A 27264-nucleotide genomic window follows, 5' to 3' on the forward strand; every position below is an offset into this window, starting at 1 on the left:
GTTGAGAACATTTGCATGATCGTGAATACATTATTATTTACAATACCAACGATTAATATTGCGGTCCAATATAACAATTATGTTGTAATGGCTTTATCATATGTTAAAACACAGTTTCAAGGTTATAAGCAATTGATATGTACCCCAATTCTTTTTTTCATGATTGCATTCTTGCTATTACAATGAATTTCCAGTGCCTGTGAGGAACGATATACTTATAAAATCTTGAAAAAGGCATTTAGTCTTTTTTTCCATTTAGTCTTTCTTTTGTTTTGACAGGAAATGGGTATACGTAGCTCTCTTTCAGAGAGGCTTGTGCAGCTACGTGTACGCATGTTCAAGTGAATAGTACTCACTGTTCTGAGCAAGTTCGGTAGACCGCTCACTGCCTACAGCCCCTTTAACTACATCCTTGTTCGGTCTGATCGCAAAAACGGAAGCTCTGTGCCCACGACCTTACGTGCAACACCCACACTCCCCTGGCTTCCCACCTAGAACGTATAATATTGATAAAGCCGGTGGGGAAAATGTCCTGTCCGGCGTCCGATAAGGTCAGTAATAGTTTGTAAAACACGATATCTTAAATAGGTAGATCAGTATGTGGGCTAAATGTAGGTATGTAAATGTAACACCAACTAAGTTCAGTTTGCCCGGGCCATTTCCAGATTTGTGAGCATGCACGTTTATTTAATTTCTCATTAGTGACACTTATCGTTAGCTGTTTCGCTTGCTTATGTCTTTTTCATGCGCTGAGGCTACTCGGCAGTGTCCCTCGAGGGTTCCTGTCGCTTACCACCAGCCAAAGATCCAGGTACTAATGCATTTAGGGCCGTATGTACGAATACGTTTCCCCATAGACACAGAATGGGTAAAAGTTAGATACTTCTGGCCCTTAGTTGGATAACCAGTTTATCCCTTTTGCGTAATTGGCTCTCCGAGGACAGTTAGGTCAAGCAGTCAAAGTTGACTAATTTAGGGATTGAAGGTAAGATCTGAATACTTACTTCCGGATGGTTCAGAATCCAATTAGAGGTGTTCACGGATGGAAAAGATTAGTGCTCTGATTTTTTAAACAATATGATACCCACATGCAGGGCCAAGTCCTAATAAAATAAGTGGGTGACTAACCAAGTTAAGCAGTATGCAAGTGACATCAAGGTGCGTGACATCGCATTACAGGAAGTGACATCACAAGAAGTGACATTAGATATTAAGACCTCACACATATGTTTATCAAGAGTACTTAAGCGCACTACGAGACTTAACAAATTAGACTTTGCTTTGGGGTTGTGCCAATAAAGTGTTGCAACCCCAAGACAAATTCTGGACCTCGGGTAATAAATGTTCTTTCTAAACCCTGCCACAAAGAAATTTTAAAGCCTAGTAATAGATCTGTTCTGCTTAATTGGTTGCAAAGCCTGCATTTTAAAACTATTGTGATGTCTTGCCACAGGTATTATTATGTCAGCTGGTTCTGATGCGGAATCTTGGGGTATATGATTGCAGTTTAGCAGTTGGAAATAGGCTGCCAAGTGGCACTGTTTAGTTAGTGCCCAGATGCTGTGTCAGGGTTTCGGTGACATAAAGTATACAGCTAAAGGAAACTGATGTCATCAATTTCCTTACAAAGATGGCGACGAGGTGCATTGTCTCCCACTCTCTTGGACCTATTGCGGCGGCGGAGCTTCTTCAATTCCCGATGAAAGTACATCTACACTAAGCGGGCGGGAACCCACACCAATGAATACACTTCTAAAGCTGACAATTGAAAATCTGGCTTTTTACGGAAGCCACCTACATATTGAGAATAAAACACGCTCTCCTTTTGATGGTACCTCTACACCTTAATTGACTTGTGATTTGGACCCCACATCTCATATTCAAAATGACTGTCAGTCTCCTCTCCCTCACATTGAGTGCCCGGCTGGGCCTCGTGAGTAAACCCCACCCCTCCTACTCCCCTCATTTTACACTTTGTCCTGAACCACATAATTACTGGTGTGCACTCCCCACCCTAACAGCCAATAGCTTTCGCTTCAGGTGTCTGGGATTGATAGGTCCTGATGAGACCCCTCACCTGCTTTTGGGGTCGAAACGCCATTGATACGCAAATTAAACAAATCACTTCCCAGCCATTATTATTGTGTTAAGAGGCTGTTGATATTCTGTTTATATGTCACTGTAGTTGTTTTTTGTATAAACTGAAAACCTATTGTATTTCACCAATTTTCACTTTGCCCTTCCCCTCCTTTTTAGGTCTCGCTAGAGCCAGCGCATGCGCTGCTCTGGCAAGAAATTTAGTAGCTGGTTTAAAAGTGCTACCCAGGCCGGCCACCAGCTTGCTATTACGTGCACAAGCGCGCGCGCGACGTGCACAGCTGCCATGTGGCTTCTTTCAGCACGCGCGTGAATGCCCTTCCCTACTCCCTCCCTTCTCCCACTCCCTCCTCGGCAGCTTCATGCTAATTGCGGCACCCGCGCTTTACTTTTAACATTAAAAGCAAAGCGCAGGTGCCGCAATTATAGCAAAAGTAAAGAAATAGAAAAAAACTTCTATTTTTTTTACTTTTGCTATAATCGCGGCACCCGCGCTTTACTTTTAATGTTAAAAGTAAAGCGCTTTGCCGCGATTATAGCAAAAGTAACGAAATAGAAGTTTTTTTCTATTTCTTTACTTTTGCTATAATCACGGCACCCGTGCTTCACTTTTAATGTTAAATGTAAAGAGCGGATACTGCGATTATAGCAAAAGTAAAGAAATAGAAGTTTTTTTTCTATTTCTTTACTTTTGCTATAATCGCGGCTCTGGCACTTTACTTTTAACATTAAAAGTAAAGTGCGGGTGCCGCGATTATAGCAAAAGTAAAGAAATAGAAAATGGGGGCGTGGCCAAGCCACCGAAAATGGCGGAACGCTTTTCCTGAGGCTCCCGCTGCCGGCCCACTCCTGAGGCCTGACTCGAGAATCCCTGTACAGCCACGCAAACAATGTGACCAGTTCTAGTCATTGGAACCCCTTGGGACGGCTCAACCGCCCTCAAATCCTGGCATGCTGACTCACATCACGCCCTCCGAGCCGCGGAGCGCCCGCCGGGCATACGCGACCAAAATTGCGGGCAGACAGTGAATTCGGAGCCGCGGCAGGCCGGAGCCGCTGGGAGACCGCCTGATTCAATTATCCAGGAGCCGGGGGCCGCACCGCAACACTAGAGAGGCGCCAACGAACGACACCGCGTATTGGCGGTGAATGGGTGAGGCGCCGCTGCGTCTAGCGCGGGAGGCGAGGGGGGCCGGAACGCGATCCAGACCTGCCCGGCGAGCCCCCCCACTGGCAAGACACCCCGCGGCAAGGTCTCTGCCCACCCGTAGCGCTGCCGACACTGTGAGCGGAGGGGCCGAAGTGCGACCCTGCTCTACCCTACGAGCCTCACCTCCGGCGGGACTTCCCACAGGACTGCCGCCGGGAGGAGCGCGAACCGCCCGCTCCGGTGGAGGCCCGCATCTGACACTGCGCTCTGCGGCACGAGCGGAGGTCTCAGGTGACAATCTGCTCTAGGGCACTTGCGGAGCACATCTCACCTCCGAAACGGGAGCGGAGGCGAGCGCCCTCCATACTGCGGCGGGGGAGGTGAGGAGACCACCACCTGCCCCAGTGCCTGCTGAAGCCTGCGGAGCCTCGAGGACCCACATAGCTGGGGCAGGCCCACCCCGCCTCTGCAGCCGCAGACGCTGGGACGAATCTCCACCTGGCAGGCCCTTCATCTGTATCGTGGGGGCCTCCCCAAACCACTGTGAGGGGTACGGAGGACGTCCACATCGTGGCCCCCCCGGAGAGCTGAGAGGAAGGGGGGAGAAGCGATAGAGGACAACGTCCACCACCTAGCACTGCCCCCATACGACCACCTGCTGGGACGCCGGTACAGACTCGCCAGACCTCTGTCCCCAGATTCACTGGATACCCAAGCCGCCGGGAGGTCCTCCCCATCCGTCTCCCGAGAGATCAGGTCCGATTGCGACCGGGAACAGCCCACATCACCGGCGTAACCCACTCGGACCCGAACGCTCCACGTGCAAAACAGAGTCCCACCACCCTGGGAGAACTGGAACTATTGAAACCCCCACGCCTCCCGTGATGGGTCACCGGACAATACCACCCACACATGGCGCTGACTCCCAGAAGCCACTAACTCAAACGCAGCCACAGACTTCGCAACAGGACGCCCAGGACAAGATGGATACTACATTCAGGAAATTGGATCAAGTGTTGGCGGCAATAGAACACTCAAGAGTAATGATGGAACAGAAATTTGATTAATTAGCGACAGACCTTAATCTTCTCCGTGATGATCATAACAAATTATCGGACAAAGTGTCCCAGGAGGAACAAACCCTACAGACGCTCCAACCACAAGTCCAACAACATCATCGTGACATTGCGGACCTCCAATCTAGGCTCAAAGCCCTGGAGTACAAGGCGGACGACTTGGAGGGACGCTCCCGGAGGAGTAACATCCACGTCATGAATCTGCCGGAGGGAGCGGAGGGGGCGGACCCTGTACAATACATCACCGACTGGATTGCATCCTTCACACCATCCACGGATCTCACCCCCTTCTTCTCGGTGGAGAGGGCACACCGGATTCCAGCATGCAAGCCGAAGCCGGGCCTGCCCCCCAGACCGTTCCTCCTGAAACTCCTTCACTTCAGAGACAGAGACGCAATCCTTCGAGCGGCCAGGACACACGGACGACTGCAGGTAGAGGACAAGCAAGTCATGCTCTTCCCCGACTACTCCTGGGCGGTGCAGCAACAAAGAGCCACCTTTCAAGCGATGAAGCGGACACTCCGGCAAAAGAACATTCAATATGCCCTATTGTTCCCAGCCAAGCTCAAGGTGATGCATGAGGGCTCCACACACTTCTTCACCGACCCAAAAGACGCGGACACTTGGGCGGAACAACGCACGCCGCGCACCAAGGCGCCAGCGAGCTCGCAAAATCACCAAACTGGGCAACGACGACGTGGCCGCGGCCGCAAAATCACCCTAACTCAACTCAGTGCCCACTCCACCCAGCAGGGGAAGGGCTCCCCTGACCTCTCCCAGATCATAGCAGAACACAGAAAGGCCATCCAAGCCGCCGCCGCATTGGGCCCACTGGAAGGAACCTCGGACCTCGAAAATGGACCGCACCTGTTCAGCTCAGAAGAAGACGTTAGCGAAGTTCAAGTTCAAGTTCAGGAATTTGTATAGCGCACTACTCACCCAGAGGGTCTCAAGGCGCTTGGGGAGGGGGTGCATTATTTATCGAATAGCCAGGTTTTAAGTTCCTTTCTGAAGGAAATGTGGTTCTGTGTAAGGCGGAGGTGAGTGGGGAGAGAATTCCAGGTTTTGGCCGCCAAGTAAGAGAAGGATCTTCCTCCCATGGTGGATCTGTGGATGCGCGGAACTGCGGCGAGGGCTTGATTGGAGGATCTTAGTTGGCGGGTGGGTGTGTAGAAGGACAGTTGTGTGTTGAGACATTCAGGTCCTATTTTGTAGAGGGCTTTGTGTGCGTGGGTGAGGAGACGGAACGTTATTCTCTTGTTGACGGGAAGCCAGTGGAGGTCTTTTAGGTGACCGGTGATGTGGGCTTGGCGTGGGATGTCTAATATGAGTCTGGCTGAGGCGTTTTGGAGGCGTTGGAGTTTTTTCTGTAGTTTGGCTGTGGTTCCGGCGTAGAGGGTGTTTCCATAGTCCAGTCGGCTAGTGACCAGTGCGTGGGTGACAGTCTTTCTTGTTTCGGTGGGGATCCAGCGAAAGATTTTTTTGAGCATACGAAGTACGTTGAAGCAAGAGGAAGAGACGGCGTTGACTTGTCTGGTCATCGAGAGGGAGGAGTCTAGGATGAAGCCTAGGTTGCGTGCGTGGTCTGTGGGTATGGGTGCCGTGCCCAGGGCCGATGGCCACCATGAGTCGTCCCAGGCAGAGGGGGATGATCCCAGGATGAGGACTTCCGTTTTGTCTGAATTAAGTTTTAGGCGGCTGTTTTTCATCCATTCGGCAACTTCTTTCATGCCTTCGTGGAGATTGGTTTTGGCGGTGTTAGGGTCTTTGGTGAGGGAAAGGATCAGCTGGGTGTCGTCTGCTTAGGAGATGATGTTAAGGTTGTGTTGTCGCGCGATGGATGCGAGGGGACTCATGTAAACGTTGAAGAGGGTGGGACTGAGTGATGATCCTTGTGGAACTCCGCAGATGACTTCGGTGGTCTCTGATTTGAATGGGGGGAGTCGGACTCTCTGGGTTCTCCCGGCGAGGAACGAGATGATCCAGTCCAAGGCTTTTCCTTGTATGCCGATGTTGCTGAGGCGTTGTATGAGGGTGTTATGACAGACTGTCTCGAAGGCGGCGGAGAGGTCGAGTAGGATGAGGGCAACTGTTTCTCCGTTGTCCAGAAGTGTTCGGATGTCGTCTGTCGCTGCAATGAGGGCGGTTTCGGTGCTGTGTTTGGCTCGAAAGCCGGACTGTGAGGAGTCGAGGGAGTTGTTGTATTCAAGGAAGGCGGCAATCTGGCTATTGACGGCTTTCTCAATGACTTTGGCAAGGAATGGGAGGAGGGAGATGGGGCGGTAGTTCTTAAGTTCAGAGGGGTCTGCTGTGGGTTTCTTCAGGAGGGCGCTGAGTTCGGTGTGTTTCCAGCTTTCTGGGAAGGTAGCGGAGTTGAAGGAGCAGTTGATGACATCACGGAGATGGGGTGCGATGATGGAGTCTGCTTTGTTGAAGATGTGGTGGGGACAGGGGTCGGTTGGTGAACCTGAATGGATGGAGTTCATTAGGCGGATGGTGTCTTCAGTGGTGATTGGGTTCCAGGTGCTAAGGTTGTTCGAGGGCAGTTTAGGTTCGGAGGTGGGTGGAGTGGAGTGTTCTTTGGAAATGTTCTCAAAGCTGTTATGTATGTCGGCGATTTTGTTGTAGAAGAAAGAGGATAACGAATCGCAGAGGTCTTGGGAGGGAGTAATGTCGTTTGAGGCTGCGGTGGGGTTAGTGAATTCTTTGACGATGTTGAATAGTTCCTTGCTGTTTTGGGCATTGTTGTCGAGTCGATCCTTGAATGCTGATTTCTTGGTGGATCGGATCAATTGGTGGTGTTTGCGGATGGCTGTCTTGAAGGTGGTCAGGTTGTCAGTGGTTGGGTTTTTTCTCCAAGTTTTCTCGAGAGTACGGCATAGTTTCTTGGATTTCTTAAGGTCATCGTTGAACCAGGAGGCCTTTTTGCTGCCCTGTTTGGTTTGGTGGTTTTTCAAGGGAGCTAGTTCGTCAACGCTGTGAGTGATACATTGCTTGAGTTTGGTGGCAGCTTGGTTTGGGTCCGATGAGAGGGCGGGGGGGGTTTGTTTGAGCGATGTTAAGAGTTGGTCGGTGGTGATTTTGTTCCAGTTTCTTCGCGGAATCGGTTGTGGGGGGTTGTGGGTCGAGGAAGTTTTGTAGCTGAAGTGAACACAGCTGTGGTCCGTCCAATGGAGAGCTGTGGTGTGATCGAAGGAGATGCGCTTGCTGGAGGTGAAGATTGGGTCGAGCGTATGTCCGGCTACATGGGTGGTGGTGTTAACAAGTTGTTTGAGTCCGAGGTTGGCCAGGTTGTCCAGAAGGGTTGTGGTGTTGTTGTCGTTTTTCATTTCCAAGTGGAAGTTGAGGTCTCCCAGTAGAATGTAGTTCTCGGAGGTGAGGGCATGTGGGCTGATGAAGTCAGTGATGTCTTCGCAGAATTGTTTACGGGTTCCTGGTGGTCTGTAGATGAGGGTGCCTCTAAGTGTGGTCCTGGGGTCGGTGTGGATCTGGAAGTGGAGGTGTTCGGCGGTTGCAAGGTTATCGTCAGGGCTGGTTGTGATTTTGATGGTGTTCTTATGGACGATGGCGATGCCTCCTCCTGTTTGGTTGGTGCGGTCTTTTCGTATGATCTTGTAAGCGTCCGGGATGGCTATGGCGATGTCGGGTGTTGATGATGCGTTCATCCAGGTTTCTGTAAGGAAAGCGATGTCCGGTGAGGTAGTGTCGAGTAGGTCCCAGAGTTCAGTGGCGTGTCTGTGGACTGAGCGGGTGTTCAGCAGGATGCATTTCAGGAGGTTAGAGTCGGAGCTGTGTTTGGAGTTAGTGGATTTGGTGTGGGTCTTGAAGCAGGCGAATTTGCAGGAGTGGCAGGCGAAGGGACCGTGGGTGCGTCCTGGGGCAGCTTCGTAGCATTGTGGTGTGCGTCCGGGGTTGAGGGCTAGGAGGGTAGCGGCGTCATACGTTGTGTGGGAGGAGTGCGGTTTGTGGGGGCCAGGGGGTCTGGCGCTGGGCGCGGTCCAGGCGCGGACGGGCGTAGACGGGCTTACCTTTGGCGCACCTTCGGCGCGCATGGGGCGCGTCCGCTGCCCGTGAACGCTGCGCGTCAACTGTTCAGACATATGTGGAAAGTTGGAGGGGGCGGAGCGAGGGAGGGTCAGCTGGGAGGCGGGAGCGGGGTGGGGAGGCTGGCTGCAGGCACAACAAACAAAATGGCAGCGATAACAATACAGTAACTGGGCGAGATTGGGGGCACAGATATGGATGACGATATGGGCAGATAGTACCGGCACAATCGGTCTATTATTACAGAAGCGGAAGTTATGCAATGCGAGCGCTTTGAAAGTAAGCGTACCCAGCTGCGAGCAGTAAAATGCGATATCAGGCAAAACACAGAGATTAAGCGCTACGTCACCAGGCAAACAATGCACTAGAGCGCTATGATACCAAGCAAACAATGCACTAGAGCGCTATGATACCCAGTCCTCAAGCTTCTAGCAGGCAAGCAGTATTTGCAGAGTAGTTTAGGCAGGGAGCGTGGGGAGCGACCACTTCTCGCGGAGCAAGAGAGGTCACAGCGCTATTTCCGGCGGGGCAGCCTTTTACAGTCCGTGCGAGGGAGGGTCAGCTGGGAGGCGGGAGCGGGGTGGGGAGGCTGGCTGCAGGCACAACAAACAAAATGGCAGCGTTAACAATACAGTAACTGGGCGAGATTGGGGGCACATAAATGGATGACAATATGGGCAGATAGTATCGGCACAATCGGTCTATTATTACAGAAGCGGAAGTTATGCAATGCGAGCGCTTTGAAAGTAAGCGTACCCAGCTGCGAGCAGTAAAATGCGATATCAGGCAAAACACAGAGATTAAGCGCTACGTCATCAGGCAAACAATGCACTAGAGCGCTATGATACCAAGCAAACAATGCACTAGAGCGCTACGATACCCAGTCCTCAAGCTTCTAGCAGGCAAGCAGTATTTGCAGAGTAGTTTAGGCAGGGAGCGTGGGGAGCGACCGCTTCTCGCGGAGCAAGAGAGGTCACCCGGATCTCCCGAGAAGGATCCATCTCTCCCCCGAGAGTGACGCCCCAGACATCGGACTTGCTGATGTAAAAATGAACATGGCAGTGGGAGACATCCGACATGATCATGGAGTCACGTCACCTCGCCGCCTGGATCCCGAGTAGCCCAAAAAACTCGGCGACTATTCTCTCAACCGGCGGACGGGCCCCGGACACAGCCGGTGGGCTGACACCCCTACCCCGTACATATCTGGTGACCAACATGCCACCCAAGGGACGCATCCATGACCACACAACATTTCCCTCGGGAGTGGAGCCGGCGGCGCGGCAGCGGAAACCAGACCGCCACCCCTCAGAAACGAACTAAAGAACGTATATTTCTCACAGTTTGGACGTATTGCCCCGTGAGATGGGTCCCCCTAGTTGGGAATGTTTCCCGAAGTTACGATTCCTATACCCTGTATTTCTTTTTTTTTTTTTTTTTCTTTTTTTAAAACCTTTATTAGATAATATAAGCAGACAAATACGGGCCCACAACCCAGAGGCTGGCCTCGACAACATTGGATACATAATAACAAGTAATTGGGCGACTCAGCAGCTTAGCAAAACAAACATGATTAATCCGAGGTACACTATCAGTACGTGCGCTGCCGAGAAGGAGGATAAGTGAAGGTTTCGGTTTTAATGTTTTAAGCGTGTCCAAAGCAAGGAAAGTCAAGAAGGATCAGAGTCCAGTCAATACGTTCAGGACAGGAGTGAGCAGCGGTCTTCAGAGAAATCAGCAAACATTATGCACAAAACCAACGGCTGGAGGCGAGTAGGTCAGGATAAATGACAAATACACACCGTACAATACACCCCAGCCACTACCCACATCTCCCAATCCACCCCATGACCCAAAGAAATAAGAGAAGAAAAGAGTAGAAGAAGAAGCAAAAAATAAAGGCCCATAGGAACTAAAAAGAACAAAGAAAAACCCCCCCACACACCCCCCACCCTACACGCATGCAGAGGCTACGGCCTACCCCCCCCCCTAGCAGTGTGTCTGTCGCCCCAAAAGAGTACCCGAAATTCAGAAGAAAGAAAAAGAAGGAAGAAGGAAAAAGAAAATCACAGAAGACCGGAGGAGGGCCAGAGAAATTACCAAAACACTCAGTACTTTAACCCGCGGCCACCCAGCCCCGGACCCCGACCCAGCATCTAATTAATATTTACCTCCAACCATTGTCCATTACCGCCAGCAACACACACAGCAGGTTACAACAAAAAGGAAGAATAACCTCAGCCCTGTCCCCTACGATCCAGCATGAGAGCAGAGTCCAGGTCCAAAACAGCCAACGTGGACGAGGAAGGCAACCGCGAAATCCACCGCAGAAGACGAGGCACTTGAGATGAGCAACACCAGCTGGGAGGTCGATCACAAAAATCAGTAGAAGCCACTGCTGCTTGCCCGGAGATGGTACAGTGGAAAGCAAAACAAAGCAAAAGTCCAACCATAGCTGCAGGCAAAGGCGAGGGCATCAAATCCAAGGCGAAGCGAAGAGGCACACCATCCGAAGACAAAGGAAATGGAAAACATGGCGTCCGAAGCAGTTGCACCAGCCATCGGGAAGGATCATCATCGCCAGACCTCTTCAAGTCAACTACGGAGAGTACTGCAGCGGAAGGTGAGGCCTGACCATCTATCGCCTCCACACACTCCAGGATAGACAGTCCACCGTATACAGGTGGAGGATGTGGCATAGTGTGCAGCACAGAAAGGCAACCACTGCCCGCCGGAGAAATCTTATCAAGCAGGTCTCCCAATCCTTGGGCAGCGTCATGAAAAGCGATCAGTAGATCTTCCAAAGCAACCAACACAGCACGAGGCCCCAACGGTGCATCTGAAATGGAGGACACAGCATTGCTCCCCGCCCAGGGCGAACTGCCGCAGAGCCTGTTCGAAAGCGAGCCGCCAATTTCAATCACCGACTCACAACAGGTCCGCCGAGGATCTGCGAAATGCCGCTGGGACAGCAACATGGGGACAGCTGATCAGAAAGCAGCTCCAGCTGTGGTAATGCCGGCAAACAAGTATCCCCTGAAACGAGCAGAGGGATCCGATGGCAGGCGCTGGGTTCCCTATGCGGAAGATGGCGGCCGCTACCGGGGTAGAGTAACAAAGAAGCAAACCAGACACCTCCAAGCCAGGCCAAGATACAATGTGTGAGCGCCGGTACAATGTGGCCAGGCGCGTAGGGTCGCCGGGCGGAGGGAAGCGCTGCAGCGACAATACCAGCCAAGCAATGCGATTCGAGCCGACCGGCTCCTCCTCCACCACGGCGGCCGCTGCTGTCGCGGCCGCTTCCGGCCGTACCCACAGGCTATGGCCCGGCTGCGATCCCTCGGAGGGCCGGGAAGAGAGCAGGGACGCTTCACCACCGGTAACGCTCGGATTGCGCCGGGAAGCACCTCGACGCGGTCAGGAGCACTTCACGAGTTCACTCGTCGTATGGAGGCACAGGATATGCATCAGGATAGTGAAAAAGGACACAAGGGTCGGCGGAGCCGAGAGACTAGGCGGCCATCTCGGCTGCAGGCTAGGCTCCTCCCAATGTATACCCTGTATTTCTTAATACTCATAGTCATGCAGCAAATGATGGACACAATAGTGTGGACTCGGAGCAAAGGTGGTCGGGCTGGCGGGGGGTGGGGGCTGGAGAGGGGGGAGGAAGATGGGACGGGTGGCCCACGCGTCCCTTCCACGCAACATCCACATTATGACCCCCACAACGCCACACTCGGACCTTAAGGTCATCACACTGAATGTCAGAGGGATGCACACAGCGTCAAAAAGATACTCCATCTACGCCTACATCAAGCGACAACAAGTGCAGGTGGCCCTCCTACAGGAGACTCGCCTAACGGACCTAGAGGTCGCTCGCCTACAGCGTAAGTGGTGGGGACTCATCTGTGCCACAAAATACTCGGCCTTCGCGAGAGGGGCGCTCGTATTGGTTAGGCCCGGAGTGCCATTCAAAGAACAATCCAGACTGATAGATAGCAACGGACGGTACGCCCTTATTAGCGGCCTACTGGAAGGCCAACCTATCTTAATAGGCAGCATATTCGCCCCCAACACAGAACAAGACCGGTACTGGGAGGAACTGACGGGGGTCCTGGCCCGCTATACTACAATACCCTGGCTACTGGGTGGGGACTATAATTGCGTACTGGACTTACTCCTTGACAGATCACCCCCCCCCCCACGAAGTTCCCCACCACATAAACAAACCGAGAGTTTCTGCAACTGGGTGAGTCACTGGGCACTAATAGACACCTGGAGAGCACGACACCCAACAACCAAATTATACTCCTTCCATTCTATCCCACACAACCTCAGGGTACGCCTGGACAGATTCCTATGCTTCTCCATACTTTTACCAATAATACAACATACCGACTACCTCGGACGTACGATATCTGACCATGACGCACACGTGGTGACGCTACGATAGCGGCCCCCCCCACCCCCCGGTTCCTACGTGGCGGCTCCCCCGAGAATGCCTCACTGACCACGCCTTTTGTTACGCACCTGAAGAATTCATTAGGACACACATCCAATGCAATACGGGCACTGCTTCCTCTAGAGGCGTGGAGTGGGACGCATATAAGGTCACAGCGCGCGGACACTCCATCCAACAGATCGTGGGGATCCGACGTACACTGGAGAGGGCACTGGGCGAGGCAGAACTGACCCTGGCCGGCCTTTCTCGCGATTTGGACCAGGGCAGGGCTACCCCAGATCAGATAGGGGCGGCAAAGCTGACCTACGCGGACACGCTCCCGGACCTGCAGAAATATAACTTTCGCAAATACGCGACCCGCATGCACAAGGAAGGTAACAGGACGGAGCCCTTCTAGCGTGGATGGCCAAACAAGACACACACCAATTACGGAACTGATGGACGAAACGGGTAGACTTCACTACACTCAAGATGATATCCTTAACATCTTTCGCACATACTACGCTGAAATATACCGCAACCCCGCGCCAACACCACGCGACGCACTACAGCGCTACCTAGGCGTCCACTGACTCCCCGCGATATCCCTAGATGACCAAAAAGACTTGGATAGTAAGATCACAGCAGCGGAGATCAAACACGCCATAGGCTCACTCGCCAGAAATAAAGCGCCAGGGTTAAATGGACCCGCTAGAGTACTATAGCAAATTCAAAACACAGTTAGTGCCCCAACACACACTCACGTACGAGGAGGCCAGATCGACGGGTATCCTGCCCCCCTCGTTTCGGAAATCCGTTACAGTAACCTTCCTGAAGCCACATAGGGACCCCACACATCCCTCCTCATACAGGCCCATTACACTCCTGAACGCAGACTGTAAAATCCTGGGAAAAATATTAGCTGACCGCTATAGTCCACTCATACCCACATTAATCCACTCAGACCAATGCGGATTCGTGCCAGGGCGTAACACTTCGCACAATCTGAGGAGGCTCTTCCACGTCCAAGACAGCGTCCGCGAGAGGCTCCCCAGAGCGGCGTGCCTGATATTTGACCTTGAAAAGGCATTCAACACCCTGACATGGTCGCATCTGTTTGCGGTCCTCCAGGCACAAAATTATGGCCAGACTCTGCTAGCCTACACATGACTCCTGTATAAGGGACTCACCTCTAGAGTGCGAATTGGCAAAATGATCTCAGCCCCTTCCCGATTGAAAGGGGCACGAGATAGGGGTGTCCACTCTCGCCCCTCCTATTCGCTTTGGCGGTCGAACCAATGGCCGTACGACTGCGAGGCAAGGGAGACGGATGAGGGATACCGATAGCAGGAACAACACACTGCGTCTCTTTGTACACGGACGACCTGCTCATCTACATTCGCGATGTGACGGGAGACCTCACCCCGATCTGGGATACCCTGCAAACCTTCGGTGACATCTCAGGACTTAAGATCAACTGGGAGAAATCGACGGTCTACCCGCTCGGCCCCCATTTGGCACCACATACGGTGACACTGGGCCCCAAAACGCATTGGAACGGAGCGGCCCCCCAATACTTGGGGGTGCGACTATACCAATCCCCGGTGGACATGTACGAGGGCAACCACCGCAAGGCGCTATCTGGGCTACGGTCAGCAGTAGCCTTCTGGAAAACATTACCCCTAGCACCCATAGGCCGGGTAGCACTGGCAAAGATGTTAATGGTACCCCGGCTGCTCTATCACTTCGCCAACCTGCCGGTGATCCCACCCAAGTCATTTTTCCGGGAACTTGACACTCTGCTGACAGCACTCATATGGGGCGACAGCCGACATAGAGTAGCACTCAGTAAACTGCAGTTGCCCACCACGGAGGGCGGCCTGGGAGCCCCATCCTTCGAATCGTATTTCTTAGCGGCACAATTGCAATGGCTATCCCACTGGAGGGCAGAACGATACGTAGTATAGACTACTACTGCAACGGGTAGGATATCCCTTCCGTTCATCAGACGCCTGCTCCTACCAGGCACCAAACCATCCCGCACACACCCACTTCAACTGTCTATAGCACGCAAATGCATGATGCGTGTGCATCGACTCTCCAAGGGCGCACCACTCTACTCTCCATTGTTGCCATTAGTGGGTCTCCCCCGTGGGAATCATCATTTCACCGCCAGGAGCCTACAAATCTGGACTGACCATGGTGTGACTGAAATAGCAGAGTTGATCCAAGATGAGCAACTACACACATATGACCAAATGATGGAATGGTATGACCTTCCACGTGGCCAATTCCTCACGTATATACAACTCCTTGAACACACAAGACCACTCTGGGACCTGCGCGCTGGGGAACCACCTACGCACCCAGTGCTACACACGATACTCCGAATAGGCTCCGGTAGACATCTCATAACATGGCACTACAAAGCCATCAGAGAACTAACGAACGTCTCCCTAGACACCCTGCGGCAGACTTGGGAGGACGATGCGGGTAGAGCGTTCCACGACGCGGAATTGAAGCGTGCCTTAGAATACACCAAAAAAGTGTCCAGAAACGCGAGATTTAAAAACATACAATTCAACATCCTCCACCGTGCCTATCTTACGCCAGATAAGCTACAACCCGGACACCCAATTCCAATGCCCACGGTGTAACCTACCGGCAGCACCGTTCAAACATATATTCTGGGATTGTCCCACCCTGAGCCAATTCTGGACCAGGATACATCGGACCCTCTGCACGCTAGTCAACCTACCACAAATAGAGTCCTGGGAGGTCAGTGCGCTGGGAATATATAGCAGGAAGAAATCTGAGAAGCTGCAATGGAGGTTCACCTCCCTTGCACTCCTGTTGGCAAAAAGAGCGATTGCCATGCACTGGAGAGCTCCCTCAGGCCCTCCAGAACAAGCCTGGATAGGGGCGGTATGCAAATGGGGAGCAGTGGAAGAGGAGCTCCTACGAGAGGTGGAAGTGAAGGGAGTACGGAAAAACCCCATCTCCCTGGAATGGGCCCAGCTGCTCTTCCAATTCAAACAAGAAACAACCCCGGAGGTCATACCAGACCTGCCCCCCCCCCCGCACTCCCAGACCTCCCCGAGGCCCCCCTCGCAGGTACCAGGCCCTTGAACCCCCTGCCCCGATGGCACAAGGGTTCGGCTATACGCCTCCCCCATGACTAAGGTATTTCGCCCCCGCTGACCGACACCCCCTTCCCTTCGGACGCCCCCCCTGAGCGCCACAATTGCTGACCCGGACCACTGAGTCACACACATCTAACACTACACGATGCACTAGGAGACGTTTTCCCCGCACCCTCATGACCTACCCATTGTTTCAAACCGGCGGTTCTGAGGCCGGTACCAGTTTCCTTCTCTCTTCTCCTTACCTGGATTGATCATGAGATTACAGGCCAGAGACAATTTATGCAGTAACGATACCCAACTATGCCTCTACGGACACGCATTTCAGGGAATACGAACCTGTAGGCCCTTGTACACTACACCCGTAACTCCCCTCACCGTGTTCTTGTTCCCATTGAAGATATAGCTCAGTCACATGAGGCTACAGCTCCCTGACGCATAATAATCACTATATGTACATCTATGCTTGGTTTTTGATACCCTCTGCTTCTGTTAAAATGTGTAACGCTCTTGTGCCTTACCCCCCTTGGGGGACGTATTATGAGAAAATGTAATAAAAAATTAAAGAAATAGAAAATAACTTCTATGTCTTTACTTCTGCTATGTGTTAAGGAACCAACTACAGAACGAGCATATTTGGACTCCATGACGTAATGTCTCACCTAAGTTGTTTTGAAAAATTGTATGAAGTGCATATTTCAAAACAACAGGGAAGACAGACATTTTGTTTGGCTTTAAATTGTAAATCTATGTTAATTTGCTTTCGAGTGTGCTCCTCACCTCCATGCTCCCTGTTACTGCTTTATCTGGCAGGACCTTCTAGCGCCAGGCCTGTGTTGGACCGAGTCACGGCACTTTGCCTCAGCGAGGGACCCTCCTGTGTAAATGTTTGATCTTCCACTGAAGGATATGTGCCAGGCCTTGCTCTGGTGCGTGAATGGATCATGTGTGGGGGGGCGCAAAGATGCCAGCGCCGCAATCATGTGTGACCCCTTCAGGAGCACTTAGATTTTTGAGTTTAGCGGTAGAAGCAAAACTACAACTCCCAGAATGCAGTATGAGTTCAGTGAAAAGAAGCACTTCCTGACAGTGTCATGTCAAATGTAGGCATTTGAAAGGCGTACGTCAACTTCGCCCGGTCAAGTGCCCAGTTCTCTTTAATGCATTTCACATTATTTTCTAGAATTAATGTTGGGTGGAGGCACGGTTCGTCTATGCCTTCTGCTCAGCTTTGTAATTGTGAACATTCCTGGCTAGTGTATATTAAACTTAAACTGTGGTATGTAAGTATCTTCGTTTCCCGGCTACAAAAATAAACATACCATTTTTTGCGGTAGGTCAGTTAATAAACTCTGTCACATGCTTATCTCTGAAGGCGGGAATGAAGATACAACCCATAACTAGCCTCCAATGTGATGGACAGACCAGGATGTCAACCCCAGACAGTGCTTGGGCCACGCTGCATCCCACTGCAGCTCACTCCGTTGCATTACTGAGCACACAGTAGTTCACTTCATTGCAGTGCAGAACACTTCTTTCCGGTGCACTACAGGCCCCTTCATCACACTGCACCAAACCACAGCACTCTGCACAAAACAGCAGCCCGCATCACACTGCTGCTTAAGAACGGGCATGCATATGTTAAGGAACCAACTACAGAACAGGAATATTTGGACTCCATGACGTCTTACTTCAGATCAACTATTAAATGTAGTGAAATGACAGCCTATCCTTTTATTTGAACAAGCCCTACATTTAATGCGTACTCGACACCATGAAGTTACGATATGCTTTAAGTACAGCAAGCTTAACATTATTCATGCAGGATTATGCCTCAAACGCAGGGTTAGCATAATTGACATGACAATACCTATATTTCCACTCAAGTCTAAAAGCAGCAAATAAGTTTCACAACATATGGTAAAACTAAAGGTAAAGAGGAAATTTAATGTGAGGCATTTTGGTTAAAAAACTAGGTAAAAGTAGGTACATTTAACGAAGGTTTTGAGTCTACACTTAAGCAGAATATCAAAAGGGGTACACTTGACGATTGGCTCGAATTCAGATAATACTGGAAAATGAGTCCTTTCTTTCGAACACCAAGAACTAGAACATCAGTAACTCCTGGGAAATAATATTTCCAAGCCTGCTCTTAATGCCTTCGGAAAAACTGACCCAAGCCAACATGTACCTAGTAGATCGTGAAGTGAGGAAATTCTTGAACGGTTTATTTCAAACAAGCACTGGTAAAGTCAAAGTGGCTTTTGTGTCAGAGAAGCACGTGTTATTCAGCAGTACGTGTTGCCAAAACCTGCCCTAAAAAGATCTTACAACGAAATATCTTGGACCACAGTGCCCTAAGTAAGCTGAGAGGCAGAAGAACTCTCAAAGTAGTATTCTAAAATCGAGTCAGAAGGCAACGTTTGTACTTTAACTGGTGATCTTGAAAGGCACGCACAGCATAATATTAGTTAATACTTTGCACAAAGGGATTGTGTTTTTCTTGCTCTTAAGCCTCTGTCCTAATAGGTTAAATTTACGGCATTTGATATAACTATTGCGCTCAAAGTGAAAAAATGCATCCACGTGTGATCAATGAACAGTCTTTAGCCCAGGCTAAAACATAGAAACTGCACACACTTGCATGTTAAATCTGCAAATAAAATGTTATCTTTACTGCACTATAAATACATCAAAGAAAAGACGTTGGGTCTCATCAGCTGGGTCTTATTTACTAGCCACACTTTGACTATGCAGTAAAACTAAGGGCCTACATAATTCCCCTTCACTGAAACCCAATGAGAACAAACGGAACAAAATCACACAGGAAATCCCATGGCCTCGAATAACAGCCCATCCAAACAACGGCAACCCATGAAAACCAATGGCTACATGGGGCCGAGTTAAATAACAGTCTCCCTGTACTACGTTCTGTATTGTTTTGAAGAATCACTACTGGGTAGTCTAAACGGCTAAAGCTGCCTTGGTCACACCTAAATAGAGGAAAGGAACTTCCTAGAAGACAAGCATTGGCATAGCCAATAGATCAAATTTTGGGACCTTTTTTTTTTTTTTTTTTTTTTTTTTGTAAGACCTTTATTCACAAAGAGCAATTGACACAGCATGAGCCTACAACCCGGAGGCCGGCCCGCCATTCCACATTGTTTGTTCAAAATATATATGGTAGTCCTGAAAAAAAAAACTGTGTGTGTATGTCCAGTGTTTCTTCCACGCATGTTCTACGTAGGTCTCATAGCACGCTGTCAGTCTGAGTCTTACATTTTACATGTTATAAACAGTAAAGGACAACATTCCCCAACTTAAGACCTAACTGTACCCTCATGTACACCCTATACAGTGAGTGAGATCGTGTCTCGGTATCCCTAGTGTAGCCCACAGTCGTCTCCAACTCTCATTCCAGACAGCACCCATTCCAGCACAACCAGTGTATCCGCTAGTCTTCCTCGGTGTCCTGCAAGGAGTTCAGATAGTCTGTCAAAAATCCCCACATGTCCTTGGGTTTCGAGTTGGCTGGTAAGTCCTCCTCATATGTTTGGAGTTTATCTCGACATATGGACATATCATGCAGCCATACTTTCGTGGTTGGTACCCTGCGGCTGTGCCAACATTGCGCCACCTGTCTTTTGGCTAACAACAAGGCGACAGCACAAAATTTCCTTTTCAGCGCCCTGAATTGTGGTATAATACCTAGTAGACAAATCTGCGGAGTACACTTCACCTCATCCTCTAACATGATCGTGAGTGCGGCAGTAACCTCCGTCCAGTAATCAGCCACTTTCGCACACTGCCATGCCAGGTGTACAAAATCCGCACCTTCCCCATTACAACGCTTACATCTGTCTTCCTCTTGCAGCCCAAATTTACGCATTTTCACAGGAGTGTAGTAAGCTTGGTGCAAGAACTTGAAATGAATAATCCGCAGATTCCCATTTGGTGTCAGTATCTGCGTTAGTGCGCATGCGCTGCACCATTCTGTGTCTGTCAATGGATTATCCAAAAGCTCATCCCATCTTCCCTTAGCCTTGAGTGTGTGTCCCGCTATTTCGGTTTGTGCAGCAGTGTACAGTCGGGACACCAGGTGAGAGAGGTCTGTTGTAGTGATCAGCATTTGCAAAGGTGCTAGGGTGTCAGGCTCTGCTGGGAATGAAGGGTAGTGTTCACGTAATGCCCTCGTCAGTCTGTAGTATGTGAATCTAAACATGGGAGTCTGGTTTCGGATATAAGCCAAGTCGTTAATGTCCAAAAATTTGCCTTCTCGAAACACATCACCCATTTTGTCGATCCCAACTTTGTGCAGTAGAGACATCCCCACTTTTTCGTTAGTGACCGACAAAGCCTGATGGTTCCGTAGTGGCATGTCCGGAGCATATAATGGGGTTTTGTGAGCCAATTGCCCCAGTTTGTGCCATGCTTTGATTGTTGTGTCTACAGTGTTGATATCTTTCATGTGAAGCGGCGGTCTTTTGTGCGACAATATCTCAGATAGGGGGACAGGATGAGCATCTCCCTCCTCAATGGCCACGTGAGTGATATAGGGGACCTCATGGAACCAATAAGCTGCGTACTGTGCCTGAGCACAGAGGTAATATAGTAGAAAATCAGGCACCCCGAATCCGCCCTGTGCAATCGGGAGTGTTAGTGTCTGTAGATCAATACGAGCTTGTTTACCTGCCCATATCAGTGTTAGAACCAAGGACTTTATGCGACGGAAGATCTCTTGTGGAGGTGTAATAGGTATGTTATTAAAAAGGTACAATAACTTAGGCAGAATGTTCATTTTTACGATCGCTATTCGATCAGCTATAGATAATGGTAAGTGGATCCAGCGATGGACCCTGTCTTCCAGTTTGGAGAGGGCCACACCATAATTCGCGCGCATTACTTCGTCAGGATCCCTGTGGAACATGACCCCCAGGTAGCGGATCGGGTCTCGTTGCCACTCTAGTGGATAGTCCACTTCAAAAGAAACGGTGGCGTCAGTGAGAGGGATGAGTGAGGACTTGGACCAATTAATAGCTAATCCCGAGTGTCCCCCAAATCGGATATACTCCCGAAGCAGCGGGTTCAGATGTACCCCCGGGTCCCGTACATACAGCAGCATATCGTCTGCGTATAGCGATATATGTAGCGGCCTGGACACAAATTGCAATGCCGATTCCTTGTAATTTTGACGCACTATGCACGCTAGTGGTTCTAACGCCAAAGCGAAGAGTAGAGGTGACAGGGGGCAGCCCTGCCTCGTACCTCGTCCAATATCGAAAGGGGCCGAAACATAGCCATTGATGCGGACCCTCGCACTCGGTTCAGTATACAATAAGGTGATCCACTGGACAAATCGTTTAGGGAAACCCATCCTGTTGAGGACAAGCAGCATATAGCGCCATTCAATGGAATCGAACGCTTTTGCAGCGTCGAGCAGTACAGCCACCGCCCTAACCGAGGGCTTCAGGTAGTGTGCTAGTGCAAACAGGGATCTGGTATTGTGTGAGGTGGATCTAGTGGGAACAAATCCCGCCTGGTCTGGCAGCACCAGTCGAGTCATCAGAGGGGTTAACCTAACGGCTAGTAGTTTCGCGAGAACTTTCGAGTCAACGTTTATGAGGGATAGGGGCCTGTAGGAGTCGCAGTTTTCAGGATCTTTGGAAGGTTTGAGGAGTGCTATTATCATCGCCTCTCGCAGCGTGGGAGGGAGTAATCCATTATCTAAGGAAGTACCATACATAGCCACCAAGTATGGGGCAAGTATATCTACAAATTTTTTATAGAATTCGGATGTGTACCCGTCGGGACCTGGCGCCTTTCCGTTGGGGAGCGAGGCGATCACCTCAGTGACTTCCTCTACTGTGATTGGCCGAGCTAGATATTCCCTGTGGGCATCCGACAGCCAGCCAATTGCCACATCATGTAAATAGGCGTACGTTTCATCTGTTGTAGCTGTGGGTTGAGATTGGTACAGTGCACTGTAGGAGTCCACAAAACATTGCACTATATCTGTGGGTTGCGTACGGAGCATGTCATCCCCGGATTTGACACGGAGTATAGCCGATTGTCCCCGCCCCTCACAAATTTTACGCGCGAGCACTCTTCCTGGTTTACCCCCTTCGCCAAAAGCCCTGGCCGCATGTTTGCGATCTAGGTATTTGAGTTCTGACGCCAGGAAGTCAGCATGTTCGGTGTTTAGTTCGCGCAATTTGGGTAATATCAATACGTCCTGTGTTTTTTCGTACTGCAGTTCTAAATCCCTCATTTGGCTTTCGCAGCGGCGAATTTGGCCCCTGATGTCTTTAAGTATACCTATGGTAGTGCTGATGCAGACGCCTCTCAAAGTGGCCTTAAAGGCTTCCCATAGGAGACATGGGTCATCAGTAGTTTGTGCATTATCAGCAAAATAGTCTTTGATTGCCGTAGTCAATGCGGTAGCATATATAGGGTCTGTGAGGGCCTGGGAGTTGAAACGCCATTGAAAGGGGGGGGGTGTGTAATGAGGGATATCCAGCTGCAATAGTACCGGGTTGTGGTCTGACAATGTGCGCGGTAGTACCTGCACCTTTCTTGCCCACAGAGCAACGTCCTTAGATCCCAACCAATAGTCTAGTCTGGACCAACTATTGTGTGATGCTGTGATGTGTGTAGCGCCTGGGTCGTTCGTGTGGTGCAGTCTCCAGATATCCGCTAGCGCCAAGTCCTCTAGCATGTGACCCACCATCTGTCTCGACTGTTTGTGCTGTTCTACAGATTGTAAAGAGCGGTCCAGACCGTCCTGTAGTGTCACATTCCAGTCTCCCCCGCATAATATGTGCGTGCTCGCATGTGTCTGTAAGTGGCCCCAAACTTCACGGTAGAATTCCGGTGCATCAATATTCGGTCCGTACACATTAAGGAGTGTTATGTGTTGGCCCCTCAGTGTGCCCGTCACCAGCACATATCTGCCAGTGGGGTCCTGTAGTACGTGCTTCTCCTCAAAGGCGATCCCTTTCTTGAGCAATATTATCACCCCCCTTGAATAAGATGAGTATGAGGCTCTGTAGGATGAACCCGCCCATCTCGACCCCAATGTAGCGTGAGTGTTCGGCGCTAGATGTGACTCTTGCAGGAAAGCTATATCTATATTCCATCTAGTGAGGCTGGCAAATACCTGTCTGATTTTCTGAGGGCGTGAGAGACCCCGCACATTCCAAGTAAGAACGTTCAAACCGTTTCTGCCTGTATTACTAGAACCTGTGTTCCTCAAATGATACAATACCACTCATACCTGTACTCCCCAAGAACATACCCGGAGCCCGACCCCATCCATCAAAGTTATCGTAAGTTGCATTCACCACATCTCTCAGTGTATATCCAAATAATGTGTACATTTGTGATACTATCGGTCTTCTCAAACAGTCAAATACCCCCCCACCCCTCATCCCGCCCACTCCAGCATCCCCAACCTGCCGAAGCCATATCCCTTCAGAGCACATTCCCCTCAACCATTTAAACAACAACTTGGTGCTCATAGCAAAACTTGTGTCGGGTATTACCCTCATGGAGGACCGCCAGAGGCACAACTTTACACCCGGTGTACAGGTGCGGGCGATACTAGTAAGAATCGGGATAGTCGCAGTGTGTGTGTCCATTAAACCATTGGCCCTCCGACCCACCCACATCCCACACTCAGACGCAGGCAGTGGAGCAGTCATTTAGGAGATATAGCCGTTCTTAGCGATGAATAGATGCCCATGGATGGGATGAGACCTAGGAACGCTACAGTAATACACCCCCCCCACATCTCCACTGTCCGGCTACATATAGTACGGTAATCAGCAACTTGCAGAAGCTATGCATTTTCATTTGTCCATGCCCTGCAATGTGAAATGTTTCCCAACGGTCTAAGGTTTACCACCACCTTCGCTGTTCCATTTATCCAGAGGTGAAAGCGCGGCAACAAGGTCTAGCCATGGGTAGCAGTTATTGTTCAGTGCAGGGGTGTAGTCCAGTCCTCGACAACCCCGCCCCCCCCCCACCTGGCCGATTCCCAGTGGCAAATGGCAACGCACACATCTCACCTCTGGTGGATTCGTAGCCGGCCGCTTCTCGCAGTTCAGTAGTAGTACACAGCGGCCATCCGATTAGATGTACTCGTCGCCGTATTTTGATGCATTCCTCACGCCGTATCAATCCGAGTCTCTATTCTGATCGTTTTGGGATGCAGACCTCGCCTCCCGCTGTGCTGTCTTAACAAAGTCAAGGGCCGCTTTGGGTGTCGCCAGTACAATCGCCTGTTCCTTCCACACTACTCGAAGGCGGGCAGGGTATAACATAGAATATACAATATTCAACTCTCTCAGCTTAGCCTTCACTGTCGCGTATTCTTTACGTGCTTGCTGAACAGCAACCGTGTGGTCGGGGTAGAACTCCAGAATGTTGCCTTGGTGGGTGATTCTGCCCTTCTCCCTTGCAAGCCGGAGGATCGTGTCCCTGTCTCGATAATTGAGGATGCGCGCCACAATTGGCCTGGGTGTAGCACCGGGCGGTGGTTTGGGGCCCAGCGACCTATGGGCTCTTTCCACAATGAAGATCTGCGACAGGGCCTCCGTCCCAAAGATATCCTTGCACAACCCCTCTACGTAGTGTTCCATACGACCTGTGTTGGTCGATTCCGGCAGGCCTGCGATTCGCACGTTGTTGCGCCTTGAGCGCGCTTCCAAATCTTCCTCCTTCGCTCTTATCACCTGCAGAATCCGTTCCATTCCAGTGCATTTCGTGGTGGACGTTCGCGCCTCATCCTCTACAGCCGATATCCTAGTTTCGGCCTCATCCAGTCGTTCACCATGCTTTTCTTGTCGAGCCGCCATGCCATCCATCCTGCACGTCAAATTGTCCAATTTGCCATTGATATCCTGAAGATTTGATTGAATGGCCAAAAGTATCTTCTCCATGTTAGTGGTTTGCGGTGATTCTGAAGATCCTCCGGACTCCGCCAATTCGTCTGCAGGTTTCGACGCCCTCCTGTTGTCGAAGGTCAGTTTCTGCTGCTGCTTATCCGGCTTCCCCATGACGGTGGCCGGTGACTGTACTTTCTTCCGCGCGGGTCCAGACGCCCTCGTGACTCTGACCGTTGTCGCCGTGGTTCCTCGACAGTGAGAGCTCGCAGCAGCAAATGGGGTCAGGTTCGCGTCCGTTCTGGTCACCACCAGTTGATTTTGCGCCAGAATGTGAGGATTGTGTATGTTATGCGGTCAGTGGCAGTCCAGGAGCAGCCCAACGTCGTCCGGATAGCTTCGGCCGCATTCGTGGGGTGCCCTGCATCGCCCCCAGCCCCACAAACTTCCTACTAGCGCTTAGTGCAGTGGGAATCCACTTCCCAAGATGTGAGTGCGGGCGGGAACAGGACGTCGGTGTGGTGCCTTCCCCAGACTCACAAGCCACATGTCAGGGCGCCCTTCAGTCCTCCACCGTGCATCGCTGGTCCGGTAGCGCGGAAAGCTCAACAGTAGCCCGCCGGCGTCATTTCGAAGAGCCCGCCATTTCTGCAAGTGGCGCCGCCATATTGTCAGGCACCCGGCCGGAGATAAGCACAGCTCCGCCGGCGTTTCCAATGACAGCAGCAACTCAGATTAGCTACGCTGGACTGGGCAGTATGCGCTCACCTCCGGCCGTAAATTTTGGGCTATTCTGGCAGTCAGCCGCGAACTCCGCGCTGTAAACCCAGGTGATGTCGTTTACTGGCGGCCATTTTGTCAGGCAGTCCCGTTCCTCCGCGATTTAATCGGAATATTTCTTCACGGCGGGAGTGGACACCGCAGCGGTCCGGGTCAGTTTTGGCTCCCTACCTTCCCATCCATGTTGGTAGTCGCGTTGTGTGGGATGGTGGGTTTTCAGCGGCAATGGATCACATTGTGTGTGATCGCCCGGCGGAGCTGCATGTCAGGCAGCCATTCCGCTGTGCGCCCCCTAGCGCCCTCCCAAATTTTGGGACCTTATAAGTGTTTACCCATGCAACAGTTTATGTTGTTGCACCAAGGATATTGTACTGCATAACTAAAAACGTATAAAGTCCCGAAAGCGAGACCTATTGTCTATGCCAATGCTTGTTTTAGGTTTCAGTCACTTGGGATACAGAACACAATGCGTTTAAAAAAACAACTATTTTTCACTATACTAAATGCAAAAATAAGTAAAAATCGTAGAAACTTCATCTGTGTATGGTTTTGCTTCTCGCTCTGACAATCCGTCCCCATAAATATGTGCCATTGAGCTTTTTCATTATCAAATATATTTTTTACATAGTCCACGGGAACCACTGTTCCTTGTTGCAAACTCAATATCCTGGTTCCTAGTGAGTAGGGTGACACTTGTCCTTCTTGCATCGGGTGTATAGCTGGTAGTAAGATGAAAGAGAATATTATTTGGAGATGTAAACATTGCTGCCGTGCCCTGATTTGGTTGGAGCAGTAGGACTCATGCTGCACTTTACTAACAAGGCCCTAATGCCTAATATGGGTTGCTTGTGCTCCCTTTTGGTGGAAGCATCGCCTAGCAGTTTGAGACGGACTGTTCCCATGAGGAGCTGGTTCAGTACTAATTAGCTGAAGACAGGCTTCTGTCCAGAATGCAGAAAGGGGTGAAAATCCATGGACTCAAATGCAGCCAGTAATATTATTAATACGGGTCTGCCCAATTCACCCCCTATACCTGGGCAAGAACAAGCAAAACAACAGTAGAAGGGATAATGTGGGGGCAAATTCAAAATGGAACATCAACACTGTGAAAACTCAGATTAATCACTAGTGTGAATACCTATTCTTGACACAGTATGATTTATTTATTCACTCATAAACAAGCTGCATAACTTTCGCTCTCATCACTTGGACCTTAATCAAAATATATATTTTACCATACAAATAAACATACAACAGTATGTATATATAACAAAACAAATCTCCAATCAGGGGCATTCAATAGCCCTATTACCACATGAATACAAACAAATGCATAAAATCACAAAAAAGTATAACAGTAGGCTACTCAGTCCCGTCTTCCAAATTGTTTAGGGTAAATGTGGCTGTTTCCCTAGTTGTGTGTACAGTCCATCGTAGGAGGTAGTCTTTTATACCTTTTTCACACGGAGGACAAATTTGGCCTCTGTTTCTTTGGTGTGTGTCCCAAATGTTGTTTTCCAAAATTCGAATTCACAGAACTCCAATGGAAGGTTTCAACGCGTTTCGGCCCTTTCAATGTGGGCCTCTTCAAGACAATAGAAGAACGAAATTTCACATTAAAACAATATATACATACATCTTGTAACGTAAT

General features: G+C 50.3%; 1 protein-coding gene across 3 annotated transcripts in view; it reads left to right on the plus strand.

Annotated features, from left to right (window-relative positions):
* Positions 1-384: 384 nt before the first annotated feature.
* The window catches only part of LOC144818761 (uncharacterized), a 171748-nt gene continuing 144868 nt past the window's right edge, over positions 385-27264 (plus strand). For 2 of the 3 annotated variants that reach the window (XM_078676487.1, XM_078676488.1), the window contains exon 1: positions 399-551. In XM_078676487.1, coding sequence (XP_078532613.1) covers positions 528-551 — 24 coding nt within the window. In that variant the 5' untranslated portion in view covers positions 399-527. Of the gene's footprint in view, positions 552-27264 lie in introns of all 3 variants that reach the window. The other variant, XM_078676486.1, reaches the window with a different exon arrangement.

Source organism: Lissotriton helveticus, chromosome 2_1 (genome assembly GCF_964261635.1).
Source record: "Lissotriton helveticus chromosome 2_1, aLisHel1.1, whole genome shotgun sequence".
NCBI classification, from domain to species: Eukaryota; Metazoa; Chordata; class Amphibia; order Caudata; family Salamandridae; genus Lissotriton; species Lissotriton helveticus.